This window comes from Aptenodytes patagonicus, chromosome 16 (assembly GCF_965638725.1).
Source record: "Aptenodytes patagonicus chromosome 16, bAptPat1.pri.cur, whole genome shotgun sequence".
NCBI lineage: Eukaryota > Metazoa > Chordata > Aves > Sphenisciformes > Spheniscidae > Aptenodytes > Aptenodytes patagonicus.
In genome coordinates this window covers 4,921,476-4,943,690 of record NC_134964.1, presented here as the reverse complement: position 1 = coordinate 4,943,690, position 22,215 = coordinate 4,921,476, and the positions used below count along the sequence as shown (strand labels likewise).

Below are 22,215 nucleotides of genomic sequence, written 5' to 3'. Positions count from 1 at the left end.
GGCACTCCCGCCAAAACAAAGCAGTCCCCATTTATGCCCACAGGAGCATTATTGCAGCCATGTGCAGACCAGCCAACTGCTCTGTGTTAAACTAATCGCTCCCTCCCTAAGAAGGGAGGGCAAACTGCTTTAAAATGGCACTGCTGCCAGTGGAAGCATTAATGGACCAGCCTTAAAAGGGCTAAAGCACAGATACTGTATGTCAAGATCAGACATTTCAGGATCTCCTAGCTTCTTTCTCTCCAGCTCAACCATTTGAATAGTCATTTAAATCTGATCTGCCCATTTTCAAAGATAAAATTTAAGTACATTGGGATTAACTGCCGCTTCTTTGTGAGACTGGAGAGTTTCAGACACAGGCTGCATTTGCTTATACAGGAGTAGAAAATAATCCTGTTCTCCACCAATACACATCACAAATGCGTCACAGCTCATCCCACCTCTGAGAGCACTATCCTATTTCCTCTTTTCAGCACTTCCTGCGTGCAGCTCAAGTTGTATTTGACTTTTTTCAAAGCAATCAGAACCGCATCATGCAGTGTAGAAGTGAAACCTGTCTCATGTTCGGTCACACAAACTGAGTATCTCTTGTAAAAAAAGGAAAGGTTGAAATCCTGACTCATAGAAGTAATCATTTGTAAAACCTTTTGGTAGCAGAGCAGAATTTGTATTCAGAACAGCTGGATCACACTGGGTGGAGGGTGCTCAACAGCATGAAGCTACAAAAGCACCAAGAAGGGGAAGAGTCACACTAAGTTTATTTCATGACTGACATTTTTGTCTTGCATAATGGCGTTAACAAAGAAAGGTGAAGGGGTTTAAGAAGGGTTTTAACCCAGTAATATCCCTTTAATCTATTATCCCCTATTTACCGTGTAATCCAATTAATCCATAATTCTCAAAATGTGGATAACAAATGGAGGAAGACAGAGCACGCCGACCTGAGCTCTTGCACTACAACAACCCAGCAGCATCTGCAAGCTGCTGGGTACCCAGGAGCATCTGCTACTGCTGCCATACCCAAACAGTTGTGAGTGAAAGAGGGGAGGTAAGCCAAGCCATGCGCAAGTCAGTCTAGAACTAAATACTCCAAATAAGGCTCCAGTATCAGCTGTTTCTCCTTCTTGCCCTGAATTCAGTTTTGCACTACCCTTCAAAGTGCCTCATTCACTTACACAATTCAGACTCGGATTTTCTCCAATCAGTAGAGCATTTCCACTGTTTCAGATATAACATGCTATCCCAATTAACCAAATGAAGATGTGATCAAGCACTAAGCAGAACTTAATCCGCATACTAGTATACCACAGAGCAAACTGTTCCAGTTCTGAATTACTTTCCTAAGAGGGAAGAAATCCAATTTCATTTTTCTTAGCTAGGTATCCCTCCCCTCTCCTGAAGGAGGGAGGTAATTGCCAGATTCTTAACAAAACTTGCTTAAAAATATGAAAATTCACTACAGCTTTTAGGCATGAAACAGCATTCCATTAAAGCCTACAGATCAACAATTTCTTCCATGCAAGGCACTCTGACTACTCGGAAACCGGGATGTGCCATATTCCATAAACAGCTGAGAATTTTAAGAAACTGCATAGCTTTGAGTTGTATGAAGTGATATTCTGTTTGTACAACTCAAGAGCAAAACCCAAAAGTCTGCTGACACACTTTCCCACAATTAAAAACCCTAGGAATATACAGCATTTATCCTGGCATGTAATTTTCCTTAGGATCACCAATGCTTCCAAGTAGGACGCAAACTGAAGTCTACTGCAGCCCCTTCTAGAGATCAGAGCCAGGTTAAGAAATGCAATAAATGACATATGGGATACAACACATGCAGAACCAGAGCATCTAACAAAGATGCTTCTGTTTGCCAGAACCTGAACAGAAATTAATCCATGAAAGCAAATTAGGATATGCTGTCCACAAGATCAGGTGCACTTTCTTGCTTCAAAGATCTTTTTACTCTGTCCCTCAGTAAGTATTTACAATCCAACCTCCTCTTCCAGAAAGTTTACTTTAGGAAAGACACTGATACCTTGCAAAAGATTTTCAAATTTCATTGATGAAACACATCTTCCAAGTCAAGGCACACACACAGACCTAGAAGTCACATGAAAACATGCACTGACCGAGATGAAACAGCCACCTCCCAATTACTATTTACACTCTAGGAAGCATCTATATAAACTTCAGATGTTTTGCACACAAAACAGACTGGAACCAGACTGTAAACATTTGCTCTTCTTTCAGTGCACTGACCCACTGGCTCCATGACTTCATGTGTTTGCAACTCAAACTGCATTTAATCTAACACTGAAGCAGTAGTGAGTCTGCAAATCTGCCATCCATCATTTAGAGCTTTACTTGCTTCCAAGTTGTACAAGACCGGCAAAGGCTCCCAAAAACATGACAAATATTTGGCATGTGGAAACATATCAGCACTAAAACTGGCCATATTGAACTTTAAGATGCTTGAAAAGCCCATTATTGCATACTCTGCAAACTAAATCACAACATTTCAAAAGCTGAACCCTAAACTAGATACCAATGCATGCACTGAAGTATCCCTAGGATTCAGTTTTAAAGTACATTTGGTTCCTATTTCAGCCTCATGAGAAATCCAGATGACCAAATGCTTTTTAGTTCCTTCCTCTGCCTCAATTAGCAGAACACATTTCAATTAACTTCTGGTATTTCTGTTTGCAAACAGTGACATACTAATATATCAGCTCTTGTTACAAGCTATCTGACAAGACTCAGTGATAATTTACTAGGTCTTGTGAACGATCTACATGTATCATTAGATGAACGTTAGTGGGTTTAAAAATTAGTAAAAGCTGTGCCTAAAGCACTCAAAGTAACAGTAAAGTACGCAAGACTCCCTAAACAGCAGCAACATCCAAGAGGCTGCAAACATTTCACATCACTTGTAGAATTTCATACTAGAAATTAACTAAAATAGAAAAACTAGAAATTAATTACTGGAGCAACTATATAACTGTTTGCTAGTGAAAACAGTTAAAGGTCCCAATACCATCCACATGTAAAATTTTAGTAGATCACCCTGCACCGAGTTCATTTACACACTATTTTGTATAGATATTTTGAGTTACAGATGGTGTCAGTGCTGTGTTTCCTCACTGGAAATTCTGCATCCTCTTTATTTGGTCACCAGCGGGTGACCAAATACTGTCATGTGCCCAGTGAGAAGCACTTCCAGGCAGTCTGCCGAGACTCCCGTCGGTTTCTTTAAAATGATTTCTCTGGCATCATTAAACAAAGGAAAAAGACACAGAAACTCATGTGTGATTACGCATTCCTGTACCTCTCATCCATAAAAAGAATTTGGGGTCTTTTCAGTTCCTTGGTTAAGTCACTGAAGAGGAGCATGATATTCCAGTTATTTTAACTGAGGAGACTATGAAGTACTGGGAAAACACTTAAGGCATGAATGACCATGACGGAGAAGTGTACAACATGGTACAGTGAATTAAGGGCTGTAGAAGTCAGCTCACTGCCTATTATAGTCCAAAAATTTTCTTCTCTGAAATAGTTGAGGTTGTCAGTTACTGTGATGACAAAGAATTCAGGGTGTTTTCTGTATTTAAAATTCCTCAACTTTTCCAGCTGTATTACCTGATGTTTATTGTTAATGCAGACATGCAAGTGGAGAAGATACTGGAAATAATTTAGGACTTTCTTTAGCTGCTGACGTAGTCTTAAACATTTTCTTTATTCACCATTTAAATTCGACCCATCAAACTACTTTGGTTGTAGAGTATAAGGGTTAGTCTCCAGGATTATTCTGAGATTTTTATTTGGATTAAATACATTTATTGTTTGAGGCTGCTGAGTTAACTAATATTGTGTTCTATGACCCATTTATTCACCTTTAAGATATAAACAAATGCTTCCTATTCCAGAGCAATACAAGATACCACTTGGTATCAGCTGGACTCCATCAGCACCATCAGCGATACAGCTCGCTGTTCTGCAAAAGGGCAGGCTCTGCACATTCTGAACTTCTCAACTGATTTGTGGTAAATTTAGATACTTACCAAAAAAAGTGCCAATAGACACAATGCTGGTATGGAGATTATCTTGCCTTCTATGTGAAACACTAGTACAGTTATTCTGTTGCTTTTCTTACGTAATAAGGTCAGCTGCACTTACGTTTTCTCACATTTTCTTAAGCAACTTCCTCAGCTACCACAAGCTGAAGTTTCCTGCCACTTTCCTAGTTCTGCATAAGAGGTACTGCATGAGCTCAGAAAATATAAATAGCATTTATCATGAACTGAAGTTTAGGTCAATAAAGACATCCAAAACAGTCATCCAAATACAACCCAAGTGTAATATGTGCTCAGTGAGAGCAGACTTAACTAGCCTCTAAGGCTGAAGTCTTGTTACAGTAAACTCAACTTAGGGAACAGCAGCACAAATCAACACTGCCCCTGGCATTGCACCTTAATCCTAAAGGATCCCATATTTACATATGAAAAAGATCACACCATATTCTTTGCCTCAAGTGCAAAATTAATTTTACCTACATAGATGGAAGATCACAGCTGCATTCATACCACATGTTTTACCAGCATGCAGATCTGCTGACAGCTATGAATACTAGGACTTTGTGGTGTAGATTGGGCTTATATTTAGTAAGTCATTTTGAAATGGACAGAGAACGGTGTAGCCATTGCCACATTTAAATTCTGTGAAGTAACATAATAAGACAGTTCCACAGGTACTAACATGTAGTATCTTGCAGGTTAGTAGCCAGCAAGAAAATGGGCTCTGAATGAATGTTTGTACCAAGGTCTCACATTACACTGTAAGCTGCAGAAGCAGCAAAAGCTCATCTAACACATTTGCGCCAATTTAAAAGAATCTGCTGAGAACAGGTTCACACATTCAAGACATGCAAAAGGCTGAGAAAGTCTCTTCCTCTGAACTCTTTAGAGGTTGCTGGCATGCACAGCATATTCAGAAGGGCACTTATATTTTACCTTTATTTAATCAAGGCTTAGTTATAGAAATCCAAATTTTTGCAAAAAGTAGGTCACCTTTTAGCCTTCTGCAACAAAACATTTAGGAAACTAAGGCATGCAATGATCAATACAACATAGCTTTTTCAAGACAGAGTATGTATAAGACCACATCGTTCTGCTCCCACACTGTATTGTGAAAGTCTGCATTTTAAAAGCAGTGGTTCCCCATCAATAGGTATCTGGATCGAGTTTGGATTAAGAATTCCATCCTCAGAGGTTGCACTGAAGCCACACAGAAAAGACACACTTGTACAAGCTAAGTGTAGCACACAGGCCTCCAAAAAGTTGCCAGCATTCTTGGTTGGAAGACAACTTAGCATGCTTCTGTCTGGCACGTGTGTGCTGGGATAACATGTCCACATCAAGACAGCTCCCATTGAAAGCCCCCCCAATCCAGAGCCACATCTGTGCTTAAAAGTAATAGTAACAAAAAAGAAAAATAGTAACGTTCAGAAAAAAATATGGCAAAGATGTTCTTCAGTAAAACCAGACCAGCTTGCACTACAGCATCAACTGGCAATACAAGACCACTGCTCTCCAAACACTTCAATATTTTACTGCTAACAAGAAAAGTCAGCAGGCAGGAAAGGAAGAATGGTGGAAAGGGAAGAAGGCAGTCCCAGAAACAGCCTTACAAAGCACAATAACTCACAGAGGCTGAAAAAGAAGTCCTAATCCCAATTTGGAGAACGATAAAAAAATGGCACTTTGTGTTAAATTAGTATAAAAGTTCACCTGAAGATCATTCAGCTCAATTAGAATATTACGGTCAATCCCCAGTACCAAAGCACTAGTGTACACTTGAAGGGTTTCTGGCCACAAACCAAGAATAAGGAAACTCAAGCCTCCTTATTGTTTGAGTCCAGTGTTAATCCCTATATAGAGCCGTATTAATACAAACTCAAAGCTAGCATTATCTTGTCATTGGCGCAGGAAAAACAGCAAATCCTCAAGAACCTTGAGTCTTTTCTAAGGATTTGAATGACTCATTTTTAAGTATAAACTTGTAAAGCACTTTTCTCTCCATAGTTACAGCAACAAGCTTTGATAAATCCTTTTCACGTAAAGACTAAAAGATGGCAAGTAGCTCTAACCTTTCCAAGAGCTTTAAGGAGTCATGCTTACTGTACACAAGCCATCCTGTCATTCATGTTTGGCAGACCTAATGATTGGGGAAAGAGGGGAAAATAATTCATATTTCAACACAGACAAAGCAGCAGATTTTTGGTTTTCTCCACAAAAATTTAAGCGATATTCAGTGTTATTACAACATTATATTTAAATAAAGTAACTGAATTATATGATTAGGTGCCCAAATAGTTAATGCACTTGTTTACAGAAACTCTGGGCGATTGGATCTCATATCCGTAATGAAGAAGATTCTTCTATCAGTCTGAGAAACTTTCTACCAACAGTTTATGCACTCAAGCGTGTCCCAAGAGAATCACCACCTACATACTTCAAGCAGAAACAGAGCAGGACAACCAAACACCCAATCCTAGAACCAAGAGGAGATCTGGGAAAAGGAGCGGGGGAAAGACATCTCTACTCCCCAACTAAGGGGTGTGGGGAGGTTGTAGAGGATGAACAGTGAGAGGAATATCAACACATTACAGAGGGCACAAGCTGTTGAAAGGCTTCTGAAATTCAGTGTCATAAACATGGTGCAGACTCTTTTAATGAATGACAGATAAGATACTCTTTTTCCAGGTTCTACGCTTGTGACTTCAGAGAGACACTGAAGTACTGACCTCACAACTGTTTCATAAGATGGGCATCCACACTTTACACAGAGAAAGACCTCAACATCCGACAGCCTAGTCCAGCTTCAAATACTACTGACCTCCACAGAATCACCACTCTATAATCAAGCACATTTCAAGGACGTGTTGCCTATGCACCTGAAAGAATGATAAATTTTGCTAATACTTTGCAGTGGCCATTTGAGGACCCATTATTTCCAGTAGAGCTAATTTAATGTTCTCCTGTGTACGACAACCCCACCAATACTCGGAGACAGAACCCAGAAAAGCCCAACCAGAGTAAGGTACAATACAACCTTCCAGTAAACTGAACAACACTCTCCAAATAGAGAAACGCTACAAAGAAGCTGCAGCAAAACTAGCAGTACAACTTCAAGCTGAACACGCCTTTTCCTGTCTTCTATAATCTGATCTAGCACTTGCAGACATGTCACAGAAGTAAACAGGATCCAGAGGTAAATGCATATCCTATCATCCTTACTGTATCATCTATGTCTGCAGTTTTATGCAAATGCGGACAGAATAAAGTGGCATCACTGCCCCTACGCAACGCAGGTTCGTGGCACAAAAAAACCCAAACAACATTCAGTGTAATTCGCAAGCAGGGCAAAATATCTATCTAAGATCAACAATTGCTGGTAGCAGACATCCAAAGCCACCCGAAAGTTATCTTTAACAAGAACAAACCTTTAACACATTTAAAGCTTATCATGCATCTGAGCAACTCAGCTCTCATCCCACTTTTCCATTCTCAGAGAATTAGAAGACTCCTGGAGACTACTTCTCTGTTAATGACTCTTGCAGCAAATTGAAGAAATGCAAGTTCACAGCAAACGCACTGAAGTGAGAGACAGTGTACAACAGTACTCTGACACAGAAGTGCTTTCCTCAGTGTTACTAGATAGGCAGCACCAGCACTAGACACTCCTCAGCTGCCAGTGCCTCAAAGCAAATCTCAATGAGAACAGCAAACCTTTACAACCACGTAATTGAATAGCTCACGAGTATAAATATAAAAGCTAGGAAATGTCTACTTAAATTGGTTTGCATGTTGTAGAATTAAGATAATGGGTGTGTTTATCCAAGTCATTTCAGGAGACTTTTACCAGAAGTCAACTTGCGATGAGAAATCTGAAATGTTAATTAGATGTCAGAAAGCGTTAGGCTGATACAGACTAACTCCGTAACTAATCCACGTTAGCCATCTGACTAGAGGCTGTAGGAGAAATAAGCTCGGTAGATGAAGGAGAGAAAGCTTGAGGATGACCAGAATCCTAAGTGTAAGTTACAGGAACTAAGCTACAGAGCCAAAATAGTCTTTAGTTAACCGTGTTAGTCGAACTATCACATGAACTACTTCGGTCTGTAATAAAATTTGAGGGATTATAATATTAATCACCTGAGAAGCATTGAAGTGGCATATATTGTACTAAGCTGTAATTAGCTCTTTCCAGTTTTAAAGCACTACACAAGCACGAACTAATGAATTTTCATGAATACTGTTGTTAGTGGCCAGAAGGCCCCTATTTTTATACCAAGGAAAATAAATCATATTGACTATCCCCATGACCACTTAAGTTCACAAAATGAGGAAGGACACTCCAGTGAACTAGGCATGGAAATGCTGATTTCTAATTCCATTAAAATATAACCAAGTTCTGTTTTTTCCCCTCTCACGCTGCTATAAAAAGACCACATTGTTTCTTTAGGCTCCTAGCATCATCTCTGGCATTGTAAGTGAAAGATGACGGAGAAAAATGAAAAAGGCAAGAACAGCCCAATGATCTCTCACAAATGGACATGTATCTTTAAGTTTTAACCATGCAGAAACGTTCATCTTAAACCCTCTTTCTCTGTACTTCTGATATGTCCAAGCTACAAATGGCTTCTAGAACTACACACTCTTGCTTCCTTTCCTCCAGAATTTCTATGTAAATTTTGACATTTTTCACTCCTTATCCATCACTGCTCTGTTCTTCATTTGCTCACTTCTACCTTTGCCCCAAAGTGTCCTATTCCCATGATAAACAATACTTTCCCAGCATTCCTGCCTGTGCTCTCTTAATATGAACCATGTTTTTCAGTGCAGTGTCAAATTTGGTCCAGTGAAAAAAGTTAAACTCACTCAACAGTCTGAAAAGAAGTTAGAGTATATACCGTCAAATAATACTCTTCTACCATGCTCAGTCCCAGCATTTTACACTTTTTTTTTTAATGCCACTTTTCCCTCTCTCCTACTTATAAAGTGATTGCTGATATCTTGTTTCATTACATTTTTTGCCACAAGCAGTAGAACTGGAAGTAGAACAGTATTTTCCTCTTATTCCCCATTCTACAATGCTAACAATTTTCAGTCTTGAATCCTTACTTCAAGAGTCAGTACTCGACACGACCGAACTGTCTGCACCTCTTCCAACTTCCCCCCGCTCTACCTCCTGACTCAGGTACGCCTGTCACTCCCTCCTTAACCATTTGTGTCTTCCTTCCATATTCTGGCACGTGTCTAAACTCTCTAAACACTCTTCTACAAAGCCTGTCAGCAGGTACAGCAAAAATACATACTGCTTTCAGGAGTTTTCCGCCATTCTGCCACCCACATGGAACTCTCTCATAATTTAAGCTGGAAGCTTACTGGGGTAAAACCGAGACTTCACGCTTGGCCAGCACTGATCACACTGCTTGCACTCAATACAATGACATCATTCAACTTTTTTTTTTTCCTTCATGTTTATAACTCGGCATAAATATCACGGGCTGAGATTTTGAAAGGATTTAGGAAATAAAGCAACGTAAGTATAAATAAAGCAGTTACCTTACTTCCAAGAATTAGCATTAGGACAGTACTCAACTATTAAGACCACTTAAAAAAATATTCTTGAGTTCTGCCTAAAACACAACATGATCCATGTATTTTTTGCAGAGGACATTATACAGATTTAGGGATTTCCAAAAGAAAGCAATAGTTTTTTTTCTGTCAGATTCAGAAGAACACATTCTTCAAATCCTACTCAAAGTGAAACTCTGCACATGCTTCAGTTATGGAAAGAACCTACTTCTCAGAGACTCAAGACGAAAGAATAGTAATAGCTCCCTTTTCCTTTGCTACTTAGCCTGAAGTCACTAAACATGCCGAATCAAAGACAAAACAATTTTATTTAACAAATTTTAAAACAGATCACTCCAGCACAGCAATTACGTCACTAGAAGTCACATCTGCACCAGAAGAGGATCTTGACTACAGTAGAGCAATTACCCTTTTATGATCACTTTGAAGGCAAAATGCAAGAAGCAACAGGTCTCATTGGAAACGTATTTATATAGCTCCGAACTAGGTTGGGCAGGTGATAGGCTACTCAAGCACCTGCCCACTCTGCAATCTCTAGAAGACACTCCGTGATCAGGGCAATACATATTTATCGAGTATTTACACAACCTGTTTAAGTCAGAGTATGATTACACAACCATTCATAATAGCTCAACAGGAGACATCATCAGCTATTGTTCAGATTCACACTAACACAAAGGTTATTTTTAAGACATAAAAACACAAAGCCACTTAGGTATAAGAGACCTACAAGAACAGATTTAATCTATTTTAAGGTTCTCGGCCCCCACCCCCACAAAACCCTATGACACTGACATTTACTACACAAGTCTATGAACCAATAAACAGCAAATTTAACTTAAATTCTTCGTTTCCTTTTGCGGCATTTGCATGGAAATGGAGCAAAGGGATTTTAGCTGACACGGACAGTTAAAAGCTCCAGCTCAAGAATCAAGATGTGTTTCCTTTTCCTTTCCAACCCCACTACTGAAGTGTATACTCCATCTCAACCCCACTATTAAATTGTATACTCCATCTTCAGCTGAGAACTCCAATATAACAAAAATCTCATTACATGAGTATTAACATAGACATTTAAAATTAAACAGGAAGTATACAGAGGGAATGTCTGCTAGATTGCTCAAATTGGAATAGAGAAGGGAGTGGTTTTTAAATTCTTCTCATTAACCCATGCATATCTTTTCTTAAAAATCACATCACTATTAAGATTTCCTTTATTGCAAACCATTTTTTTTAAGTCGATGCACTAGTTAACAAAGGGTAAAAATAATCATATGGTAAAAACATTAGACAGGTACTAGCTTTGTTACAAAACATAAAAGCCCTCTACACCTCAGCTTTCTCACATATGAAAATGAGGGCAATTATGTCAGAAGCTCTTTATTATTCTTGGTTTTAAAAAAAGGGGGGGAAAGGAGCTAAATGCATCTGTTTGCAATACCACAGTGTAACAGTCTACCATTCAAAAGTGCTTACAATCCAGAAGAGGGCCGCCCAATCAGTGTTTTACGGAAAAGCAACACAGGAACAAGAATCACACACACTCAATTAAAAACACTGAAACACAAATCTTACCAGCTGGAATTCTCTGCGCCTGTCGTACGCGTGCTGGATACCACTATCCGCCCATAGAGCTCTTATGGCTGGAAGGTACTGTAAAAAAACTGCCGTCTCCACCATGCCTTGCACCACCGTGACTGACCGAGTATCAAAAGCCATCATCGTATCTCCATTACTCTGGTTAGCAGGATCTCCCCAAGGGATATGAAGTTTCTCTCTAGCATCTACGAGGACTCTCACACCTTTAACAACATGAAAGAGCATTGCAATTAGAATTTCTCAGCTTCTACTATTTCACTAGCCTACAAATCTGCAGATTCAAACAATGCACTTACTCTGTACAGTCAAAGCTCAATAGAACTATCCACCCAGTAGGAAATCAGAAAGCGTCTGAAAAATCGACTCAAAGCACTATGTTTTCAGGTAACTTCAAAACTCAGATATTTGCTATCAGAAAAACATGGCCATGATCAACAGTATAATATCCATAGCACAAGTTTAACTCTTGAAAAAGTGGTATTTTTAATTACTAAATCCCCAATCTGTGCTACCAACTCTTTTACCAGTATTTATACTTCCCTTTGATCTCCAGAGCCATTCTACAGCCGTTAAATTTACCTAGCACAAATACAAGACAAATGAAGTATGTTTAAAAGCTTATTTCAGAATATGTTAAACCATCTGATGGCTTATTTTAAGGTTCCCTAGCCTTTGTATTCTTATTAACTTGGCATCTAGTTATATCTAATTGTAGAGAGTTATCACTGCCTTTAACGTTTTCAGAGATACGAAGACATTTACTAAAATCACAGCACTTTCTAAAAAGTATGTTTTTACTGCTTAAGTGCAGAAGGAGTTGTATCACCTAAAGACTTCCCCGCAGTTTTTGTTGTTGTTGTTTTGGTAAATATTCTCTAGGAGAAACAGAGTATTTTTAAACTTCTCTTATACAGGACTTCAAAAAAAAAAACAACATTGTGATCATACTGATAAGGGAAATGCAGGGAAATGAATTCTAGTACTAAGTTTACTGATGAAAAAATAAAAAGAAATAAAATCCAGTAAGAATAAGCAACTGTAAAGGCATAAGGAGATTATGATGTAGTAACAAATGACTGTATAACAATATACTTGTTCAATGCCAAAGTATTTTTTTCAAGCTTCATTCTCTTTTCATAATTTTTCTGTCAAAAGCAATGACTGCAGGAAAGCAGCCTCCAGAAGAGATCTGCAGTTCCTACGTGTATACTTTCACAGAGTAGGAAGTACCTTACTGTATTAATAAACTATAACCTGGTCAACGTCCATGCTTGTGATTCCTACTGCCTTGCTATTTATAGTTTTTCCAGGCTTGATTTGTAAACAGTTTTGTAAAGCAATTCTCTTTAAGAATCACTGGACCTCAGCGCCCTTCAAGAGCCGAGGTCTGACAACGCTCCACTGTTTTGAGAAACTTAGTTAAGACTTTGTCCAACTATTACACAGTTCAAACCGAAAATCTGATGAGCGATTTAGGTAAGAGAGAGAAAATAAGTAAGGATGACCAATTAAGTACGGATGACAGCAGTGAAATCAGAGCCGGCTCCTAAACCATGTGTGGAGGTTTTGGCAACGCATCTATGAAAAGTGGCTCTGTGTGCGGGTTTCTGTTAATTGATGTGTCAGCCTAGTTTCCAACACGATGGCAACGTTTCTTCCACTGAAGTGAAATGCAAAGAGCGCTTCCTCCTCAGGCACAGGACACGTCTCATCCTCACGCACCTTCAGGTGCACCTCTCCCCCATCCATTACCGCTCATTACTGCGATCGCGTTACCAGGAAATGGCAAAGCTCGGGACCTTACGGACTGAAACCGCTGCTCCCACGGCAAGAGCCGAAGCCGCCCTCCGCAGCACGGCGGGCCGCACCCGGGCCAGCGCCCGCCGCGGGGGACGCCCCGTCCCGGCAGAAGTGACATCCCGCGGGCCCGGAGGGGGACTGCTCCCCGGCCGCTGACGCCGGCAGCGCGGGGCCGCCCGTCCTCGGCGGGAGGAAGGGTGAGGCGACCGAAACGAAAGCGCCGACCGTGCGGGAGGAGGCAGCGACCCCGCGGCTCTCAGCGGCCCGCCGCACCCCCCGCTCCCGCCCTGAGGGCGCCACCCCCCCACGCCCCCCGGCCGGGCCGTGCCCCCGCAGGCCGCCGGCCCGGTGCCTCGCCGGGCGGGCCGGCCCCGCCGCCGCCGCTCACCCACCCTTGATCACGTTGCTGTAGATGGTGGCGCGGAACTCCTCGCGGGCCGCCCGGTCCCAGTCCTGCCCGTGGATGATCCGCATCTGCTTGAGGAAGGTGGACTTGCCGCTCTCGCCCGCGCCCAGCAGCAGGATCTTGACGAGGCGCTTCACGTACGTCTTCTCGCGGTTGAGGCACTTGTCGATCTCCTTGGACTTGCGCTGCTGCTCGGCCTCGCCGCTGGTGAGCAGGCAGCCGGGGAAGCAGCCCGACAGCACGGAGCGCGACGGCAGGAAGTCCGCCATCTTAGCGAGCACTGCCAGCGAGGGGAGCGGCCGCCCGGCCCGGCCCGCACCAGCCCGCTCTCTGCCCGCGCATGCGCGCCCGACGCCCCGCCCTGCCATGTGACGCCCTCGCTCCCGCCTCACACGCCCACTCACGTGACCGCGGGGCGCCGCTGCCCGCCGGCAAGCCGCGGCCTGCGTCACGTGATGCGCCCAACCCCTCCCCCCGCAGCCCGCCCGGGGGGGGTGTCACGTGACAGCGGCTCGCTCCCGCCCTTGGCGGGAGCCCCGCCCACGAGCGGCGCCTCACAGGAAATGGCGGGAGGGGGCGGCTGCGGCTGCCTTGGCCTCCGTTACCGGCGGGGTCGCGTTCGCAGCCGTAACGGGACCGAAGCGTGGGCTCGCGTGACGGAAGATGAGGCCCAGGCTCAGCCGGTCCCGGCGGCGGCACCTCTGCCACGGCCCCGCAGCCGCTGCAGGGAAGCTGACAGGCGAGCGGCCGGGGGAGGTCAGCTCTCGGTCAGGGGGGCAGGATGAAGCTTGCCAGCTAAGCAGTTTTTGTTCTCGGTACAAAAAGAAAATAGTTTCGCTAAAACGCTTTGAACAATTTGGCACGTACTTCCTCTTTGCTCCTCTCAGAAGAGGCTTCCAGTACTGCTGGGACAGGGCGCCAGGCTGAACAAACACACCGGTTCTGGGCCTCACGCGGAGGCTGTATGCAGGCAGAGTGATAAAAAGCGAGTGGAGCTTTTTATCCGTTACTAAGTTAAAAGAAACAAAGACAGTATTTGCAAGTGCTTAATAGTAAAATTTTCCTAAATATTGGCAACCCTTCACATGAGGGGTAGAGCAAATAATAAGTAAGGACTGAAAATCTGACTCTTCGTGTGACCCATCCCTGAGCACAATCGTCCTGTTTGTTATTTGTGCAAAAAATTAACTTGCCATCAACTACACCAGCATACTGCAAGGTGATACAACTGCTCCCCACACAGAAATACACTGACTGAAGATGCGGTCCGTAAGATGAAAGGCAAAAAGATACAGTAACTTTTTGTATTACTTTGGTTATTGATGCAATTTTTCAAAACTATTCAGAGAAGTGTTAGGTAAGATGTGTTGGTCAGATCAGCAAGCCTGTGGTCTTGTACCTGCTCGCCGACACACTGGTTATGTTCTGTAGGCATAAGGACACAGATGTGTGGTGTAGCTCAGTTGCAAGCACGTATGTCCATGTCGTGCTTTCCTGACATGGCTATTTATAGTGTGGAAATCACATACGTGCAATTACATATGCAAAGATTACGTTAAACATTTGTTCTCCTTACATCTCCTTACCTTTGGTACCTGCTGACTTTTTCTCTCAATGTTTTTCTGCTTTTTTTCTAACAATAATCTTAAGTTAGAAAAAGGAAGAAGTGACCGAGGAAACTCTTGAGGTGAGTTTAGCACAAGGAAATGTCACGCTGCCTCAACTGGAAGGACCTCCTTCAAAATCTGCGATCGAGTATCGGTGTTCACACCTCAGACAGAGGATGGCCCCACACGGAGAGAAATTCCACATGAACTATTCCATATTGCCTTACAAAAAAAAAAAAGCATTTCTCATAGGAGAGCAGGATGTGGTATAAAATTAATATAGTCATCCAACAAGCACATCCTGGTGGTCTGGGTACAGATGTGGAAGCCAGTCATTTCTGAGCTCTAGTCCAAGGTTTAAAACAGTGATCTTTGCTGACTTCACACAGCTCTCATCTCACCTTCAGAGATGCAGAAACTCCCGAGTTTCTACAATTCCTCTTGGAGTTAAGTAGTTTTCAGAGAATAAAAATCCTACCAGTGTTTTTCCTTTTGTGCTTCTTGCCTGCAAAGTGAAACTGGTAACAGCACTTGCGCTTTCCTTCAAAAAGTTTAATGTCCTTGCTAAGGGAAGATGAACATTTATTGCCTCTTAGTGAAGGAGAGAGTTAAAAACAGGGAAGCCAACAACAAAACATAGAAACAATATTGGTTGCCTACTTTTTGAGAAGCTAATTAACACCTGCCAGTGAAGTATAACCAAAAAAACATATGCTGTAAGCAGTAGAAGCAGATTAAGAAAATCATAATCATGCAGCAGAGAAGATGATAAACAGACAAGCTTGCGCAAGGGTGGCATAATGAGTCCTTGCCTTCCAGGCCAGCAGTGAGATGCACCTTCATCATGTTGAACCCGGACTTCAACAATAAAGGATGAATGAATGAAGAGTAAAAGCTGTTTTCTGGTGTCTGCCAACAGCAGTATCACCTTCCTAACCCAGAGCATCCCTCACCAGAGGCCAGAACTGCTTCAGGACAAACAGGTGTCTCCTAGGGCTACCTGTGCTTCCTTTCAAGGCAGCTTCCATCTCCCATTGGTCTCCCTGGTAGTCTCAGTTTTGCCCTTTTCCTTCCTCTTTTTCCTCCTTTCACTTCACTTTCCCACATGAACTCGCCTACCCGGTGACTTTGCTAAAGCCTCCCTTCGCTCTGGCCTCTCCCTCCAGCTGCCTCACATAACCATCACGCACCAGGCATCTGCTTCCTGCTGTCCCTCTTGGCGCAGGTCCCTGCCACTCCTGCCTCCTGCCACCCTGATCTCTCAGATTTGTCACCTCATTCTCAAATACTGTCATTCCACATATCCAGCTGCCCAAGTCACCTAAGTCTTGGGTAGTCCCTGGCCTCCTTCCAGCGCTGCCCTACCTCCTCTACCCTTCATGTTCCCAGCGGCTGGTGAGCCCTCCAAAACCTCCTAGGTATGCCATTCCCAATCTCCTGGCACAGGGGCATGGCCCTCAGTGTGCTGCAGAGCGGGAAGGGCTATTCCTGCTCTGAGGATGACGCTGATCCCTGGAGAGGACACTGAAGTGGGCTCAGCGTCATCCAGCTCAGCAGGGGAAGCCAAATAGCTCAGTCGTGGGTCAGGTGTTAACCCAGCTGCATCCTCTCGCCGCAGCAGCCAGGCTTCATCTCTAAGGCAGGGTGCGTAAGGTCTTTCTCTCTTTTGCTTTTTTCCTTCCTCTTTGCCACTTCTTTCCTTAGCTTTCCTGTCCCTGGAAAGTCCAGGAGTGACGGGAAGCAAATGCTGCCCATTCGTGCTCACAGCTCTTCCCATGTGGCTGCTAAGGAAGCTTCTCATTTTGAGTGCTCCTGCCCTGCCAGACAGGACAATGGACTCTGGAGATATTGCTTTAACTATTGCATTGCTGGGAGACCTGAGATTAAATCATGTCTTTCTCTATGCCACAGTTTGCACTTTTTTTTTTTTTTTTTTTGTAAACTGCTTTGAAATCCTCCTGGAAGGAACTGCGTACTGAAATTCAGCCTGAGCTTGCCACGCTCACAGTACCATTCTCGTTGCTTCATTTATGTTACCCCTTCCTTCCCCTCAGGGCTGTCCCCAGTTTCCTTAGATAGAAAGGTAGTTTACTCACCACATGCCTTTTGTGTTACATGATTCAACTTCTGATGTGTGAAGAAGGGGCAACCACGTAGGAAATGTGATCTTTAAAAAAAGGGGGGATTCCCTCTGCAGTGCTTTCCACAAGAGAAACTGTTGAGAATTGTGAGCGGGTTTGTTGAGAATGATCACGGCTTACGGGGGCTTCACAAGGAGAACAGAGGGACAAAAGTCAATTCTCACCAGACCTTTCCCCGGCCGGGACACAATCCGTGGCCTCGGGTGCAGGCTGAGAGGGATCTGTGGGCTCTGGAGAGCACACAGGCTTGCACCATTGACTTCTGATGCATTGACCACAAGTGTATTTTCACTATAGCGTCATGTACCTCCTGCGCAGGGTATGAACTTGCAGTTACGTAAATAGCACTGTATTTGGGGTGCTAAAAGGCCAGGACTAACTTGCGGAGCCAGAAATCAGCAGGGAGTCTGCATAGCTGCTGCCGGCGCTCTCTGCCGCTCTCCCCCGCCATTCAAGTCCCTTGCTTTCTTGACCGACAAAATCACACATAAAACTGCCAGACTGTGTCAGGGACTGTAGAACTGTTAGCTCTCCACAAGTGCAGGTTTCGTGATTAGAGGCCCAGGAGTGTCTGCCCTTTACAAGCTTGTATAATCTGATTTAAATGCCTTGTGCTTCACGTGGCAGACCTGCCGTGGCACATTAACTGCTGGGGTAGTTCACCTGGGCAGCAGGTGAAATGCAGTTCATCTCTGATCTTGTGTTTGGTGGTTTGGGTCATTTACAAATGTTATCATAGCTGAATTTACATTGGACATCTTCTATAGCAAAGACACGAAGCAGCTTTATAATGGAGAGAGAAATACCCATAGGCTTTATTTTAGCTTGTCAGAGAAGACTAGAAACAAAAAAAATCCACACCTGATCTATGAGGGGGTGTCTGTGGTGTATCAGCAGGATTTAAAATTACCGGGAGCTTTGGAGCTCAGCAAGGTTGAAGAGTTCACACCTCAGCTTGAGCTCTTCAGAGCTATTTCTCCTGTATCTCCTGCAAGGAAATTTTGTTCTTTCCGAATTCATTTGTAGACCCAGTTTTCAAATCTTTCTAATTAATAAGACACCAATATCCCTCTGTGGAACTGTTAAAATCAGTATTTTGGGGTGAAATGACCATTTTTGCTCCTCTAAGTATGTGGGGCACATGCAGTTGGTGGCGACTGATCCTTTTCTTAGGCCAGTGTTTGCACCTCACCTAGAGCACTTCTGAGTCCTTCCACCACCCAGGAAGGGGGAAGGAAAACAGCTGTTCAGAGGAACCATTCGTAGTTTGTAACAAGTTTTCCCAGTTTGCCTACCAAACCAAGAAATGAAGCTACATCTTTTTGTGTGCTATTTACCCTGATACTATGTCCAAAAGAATTACTTACAAGTATAGACATCCTAATCTCCTGCCAATATCTGTCTCTGTCAAACAGAGATGGAATCACTTTTATTAGCTAGCATCATCAAAATGCCTGCGTGCCTTCACTGTTCTTTCCCTTGCTTCTTCTGACTCCACTCTGATATCCCCTCTCTCCTGCTGTTTGCCTCCAGGACCGTCTGTGCTACTGGAGTTTCTGTCACCTTGGCAGTTTCAGAGGGCCACCGGGATCTGAGCTGTGTTATGAAGAACCAAACAGCACCTCAACTCTTGAATTATGAGAGACTTCAAACGTGTGGAGAACTCTCCTCCTGCTCCTTTTGGCCACCAGCTGATGCCCTGAAGCATGAGGTATGATAACTTTGATACTAGCATGTGGAATGACAGAGGTTACTCGTAATCGTTAAGTCAGCAGCACAGAGCAGAGAAGGGTGGAAAAGCCTTCTGGAAAGTAAGGAGTGTCTGTTATCCAGTGGCTGCTGTGACTCACGGGGGGATTTCACATGGGAATGACTCCGAGCAGACACAGGAGAAAGGCCTTCCAAAGCACTGGCTTGCACAGATACTATGAAAGAGCAGAGATAAAGATAAAACACTTCCATGAGGGCAGCAAAGCAACGGGGGAAGCAGCCTGTGCCTTCAGGGTATTACTATGAATGGAAAAAGCGCTCTGCTCTGAGCTCAGAGCCAACGTGCTTTCCTCAAGTGTGTGAACCACAGATTGTAATGTCAGAACAGTCACAAACACCGTGGCGGGGAAGGCACTGCCCCGAGAAACAGCTATGCACATGTGTGGGAAGCGTGGGCACTCCCTGTGTGACTTGGAAACACAGATGTGTAGCGTGTGGTGTGCACGCGGATGGAGGGGTATAAATGTGCCTGCATGACCTGTGCCTGCGTGTCCATGGGATGCACGGGAGCATGCTGGCAGCGTTGGGTGGGATCTGCGGCTCATGGAGAGCGTGGTCTCAGTGCCTGCTCAGTACGCGTACACATGGCACTCCGTGCACGCTGAGGTGTGAGCGCACGCTCCCACGGGTGCTTACTCTCTGTGTGGTGCGCAGGGAGGTAGGCACACAGCATGTGTAGGTGTGCGATGTGCAAAAGGCAACATGCCCACATGGCCGGTAGGAATTCCTGGGAATGCCTCATACGAGCCTTGGCACAATTAGATTCTGCGTGAGCGAGGACCCACTCCTCTCCTCCTGCCCGGCTGCGCTGGCAGGCCGAGCCCTGGGCAGCAGGAGGAAATTCCACTGTTTTCTGAAGAAACCAGAGAAACGGAGCTCTTGGTTTCCAGTGCTGCCAGTCGGGTACTGTTCCCCCACCCACTGGCATGAGACAGCTCCATCGTGAGGAAGCACTGTGTAACCCCGTGGTCTTCCTCTGGTCACCATAAGTCACAATTTCCCCTCATGGCAAAGCTGACTCCCCAAAAACCACCCAGCTGGCTCCTGCATCCACAGCTGAGCTGAGCTGAGCTGAGCTTAGCAAGGCTGGTGGCATTCAAGGAGCAGGTGCCTGAAGCACTGCTTACCTCTTGCACACACACAACGCTTAGTCACAACAGCTTGGTCTTAGGTGCCCTTGATTTTACCCTGGCTCCAGACTAGGAGTGTTTTGGGGAGGGATTCTCCTCCTTCCGGAGAAGAGCAGCGAGTGGGGGCTCTGCCAGCTCCTGCCTCCCCCTCCCTAACGCCGCCTGCTCTGCGCAAACACCCTCCTTTTGTAAGGACCGTTTCCAGTGTGACTACCAAGCTCGCTTCACACGGACAGCTACAGGCACCCAGCACCTTCCAGAACCATGTTATACCTCCATCAGCCCCCTCCCCTGTTCCCAACCCCAAGGCCTGGCCCCTGCACCTGGCCCCTGCACCCAGCCCCGGCCCCGGCCCCCTCCTTCGCCCAGGCCCAGGCCCAGGCCCAGGCCCAGGCCCAGGCCCAGGCCCAGGCCCCGCCGCGGGCCGAGCGGGCTCCCACTAGCGCCCCGAGGCGGCAGCCGCGCTGCCCCACGCCTTCATGTAAATGAGCGTGGGGCGGCGGGTGCTGATTGGCTGAGGCGCGCAGCGCTGGCGCCGCCCCCGGCAGGGAGAGGAGGCGGTGGCGGGTGGCCGTAGCCAGGTGCGCCCGGTCGGGGCCGCCGCTCCGCCAGCCCGCTCCGCCCGCCGCGCTGCCCGGCCCGGCACCATGACCGTCGCACGGCTCGACCAGGGGCAGCGCCACCGGCCGCGGATGGCCTTCCTGAAAAAGGTGAGGGCTGAGCAGCGCCGGGGGACAGCCGCACCGCTCTGGGCATCAGCACCGGCGGGCACGTCGGGGCGGCGTCCGGGCGGGGCGATGCCGTGCCTGGGGCAGCGCTGACCGGTGCTCCGGGCGGGGGGACCCGTGTTCATAGCATCCTGCCCGGCCACGGCTCTCCGGGGCCCCTCTGGGCGTGTGGGGTCCGAGGGCTGACAGCCCCATCCCCAGCGGTTTGAGGCTGCGACCTGTTGCGGAGCCTCGTGGATCTCAGCTGGCTCCGGGGTTCAGGCTGGGGGTCTGAGGGGCAACATGTACTGAAGTCACAGAGGAAATAAAACTGTAATTTTGTTTATTTTTGTAGCTTAGCCTCAGCTGAATTATTCTCCTGACATGTTTTCTCCCTCTCCCATCTTTTTCCTCAAAGACCCTCAAAACTGTGTCATTTCCCAGGGAAAAAAACATCACCTGTGGTGCCAGGCCGCTCAGTTCAGCTCTGGACCATGGTTGGTCCAGCGCACACGTTCCCAATGCTTCTACCTGATGTCCGCTTTCGGAGGAGGTATCATGGCCAACTGTCTGCTCTCTGCCTCTTTCCACTTTTTCAGAAATGAGCGTGTTTGTGACCAGAAACAGTTGAAAGAGTGGGAAGATGTATGCCTACACTTTTGGATGTGATGCGTAATTTTGTAAAGCATTCGGTGTTTTTTTTTCTGTAGCGTTCATTCAAAAGCGTAGCCGGTTTTAGTATGACTGGTATCTGCAGATTTTTAAAAACAGAGTGTTAAGCTAGCTTTTCTCCCACCCACCTCTCCTGCCTGTGGCTTATCCTGTTGAGTGGAATTAGCTGAATTTTCAGTGACAAGTACAGCCAGCCAGTTGCTGTTCAAGTCATAGTTAGCTTTCCTGCAACACCCACGACCTGAGGAGGATTCCAGGGGGAGAAGGGGGGAAATTTGGGGCTATTCAGTGCTAAGGTATGAGCCTGGCAATACAAGCACTGTACTTTTTACACTAGAGGAAGTAAAGAAGGTATTTTCTTTGGTGCTGTGTCTTTCAAGGTAAATTTGGCTGGGGAGCCCTGCCAAAGGAAATACTCTGGGCCAAATTCTGCACTGAGTAATATTCCGTGGGGTTGCATGCGGGGGTGCAGAAGAGAAGCTGTGTGCTTTGAGAAAACAACCTCCAGCAGCTGTGCTTTAGCTGCTCCATAGGAGCGTAGCAGTCTTTGCAAAGTGCTCTGAGTTCCTCAGGTGGGAAGATCTGTTAAAATACAGCAAACCACAGTTACGGAGCATGCGCCACTCACACTGTGAGCAGTGAGAGGGTTTGAGTAGTTCTAGTGCTTTGCAAGTCTTAAGACCTGTTAGCATGAGGAAAGGAAGCTCCTGGATGGTCAGCAGAA

General features: G+C 45.1%; 2 protein-coding genes across 4 annotated transcripts in view; one reads left to right on the top strand and one right to left on the bottom strand.

Annotated features, from left to right (window-relative positions):
• Positions 1-13,776, bottom strand: part of GNA13 (G protein subunit alpha 13) — a 29,727-nt gene extending 15,951 nt beyond the window's left edge. Inside the window, exons 1-2 of the mRNA XM_076354110.1 lie at positions 13,451-13,776; positions 11,235-11,461 (exon numbers count right to left, since the gene is read on the bottom strand). Coding sequence (XP_076210225.1) covers positions 11,235-11,461; positions 13,451-13,733 — 510 coding nt within the window. The 5' untranslated portion in view covers positions 13,734-13,776. The remainder of the gene's footprint in view (positions 1-11,234; positions 11,462-13,450) is intronic.
• A 6,956-nt stretch (positions 13,777-20,732) lies between these two features.
• Positions 20,733-22,215, top strand: part of RGS9 (regulator of G protein signaling 9) — a 35,787-nt gene continuing 34,304 nt past the window's right edge. For all 3 annotated transcript variants that reach the window (XM_076353637.1, XM_076353636.1, XM_076353638.1), the window contains exon 1: positions 20,733-20,822. In XM_076353637.1, coding sequence (XP_076209752.1) covers positions 20,760-20,822 — 63 coding nt within the window. In that variant the 5' untranslated portion in view covers positions 20,733-20,759. The remainder of the gene's footprint in view (positions 20,823-22,215) is intronic.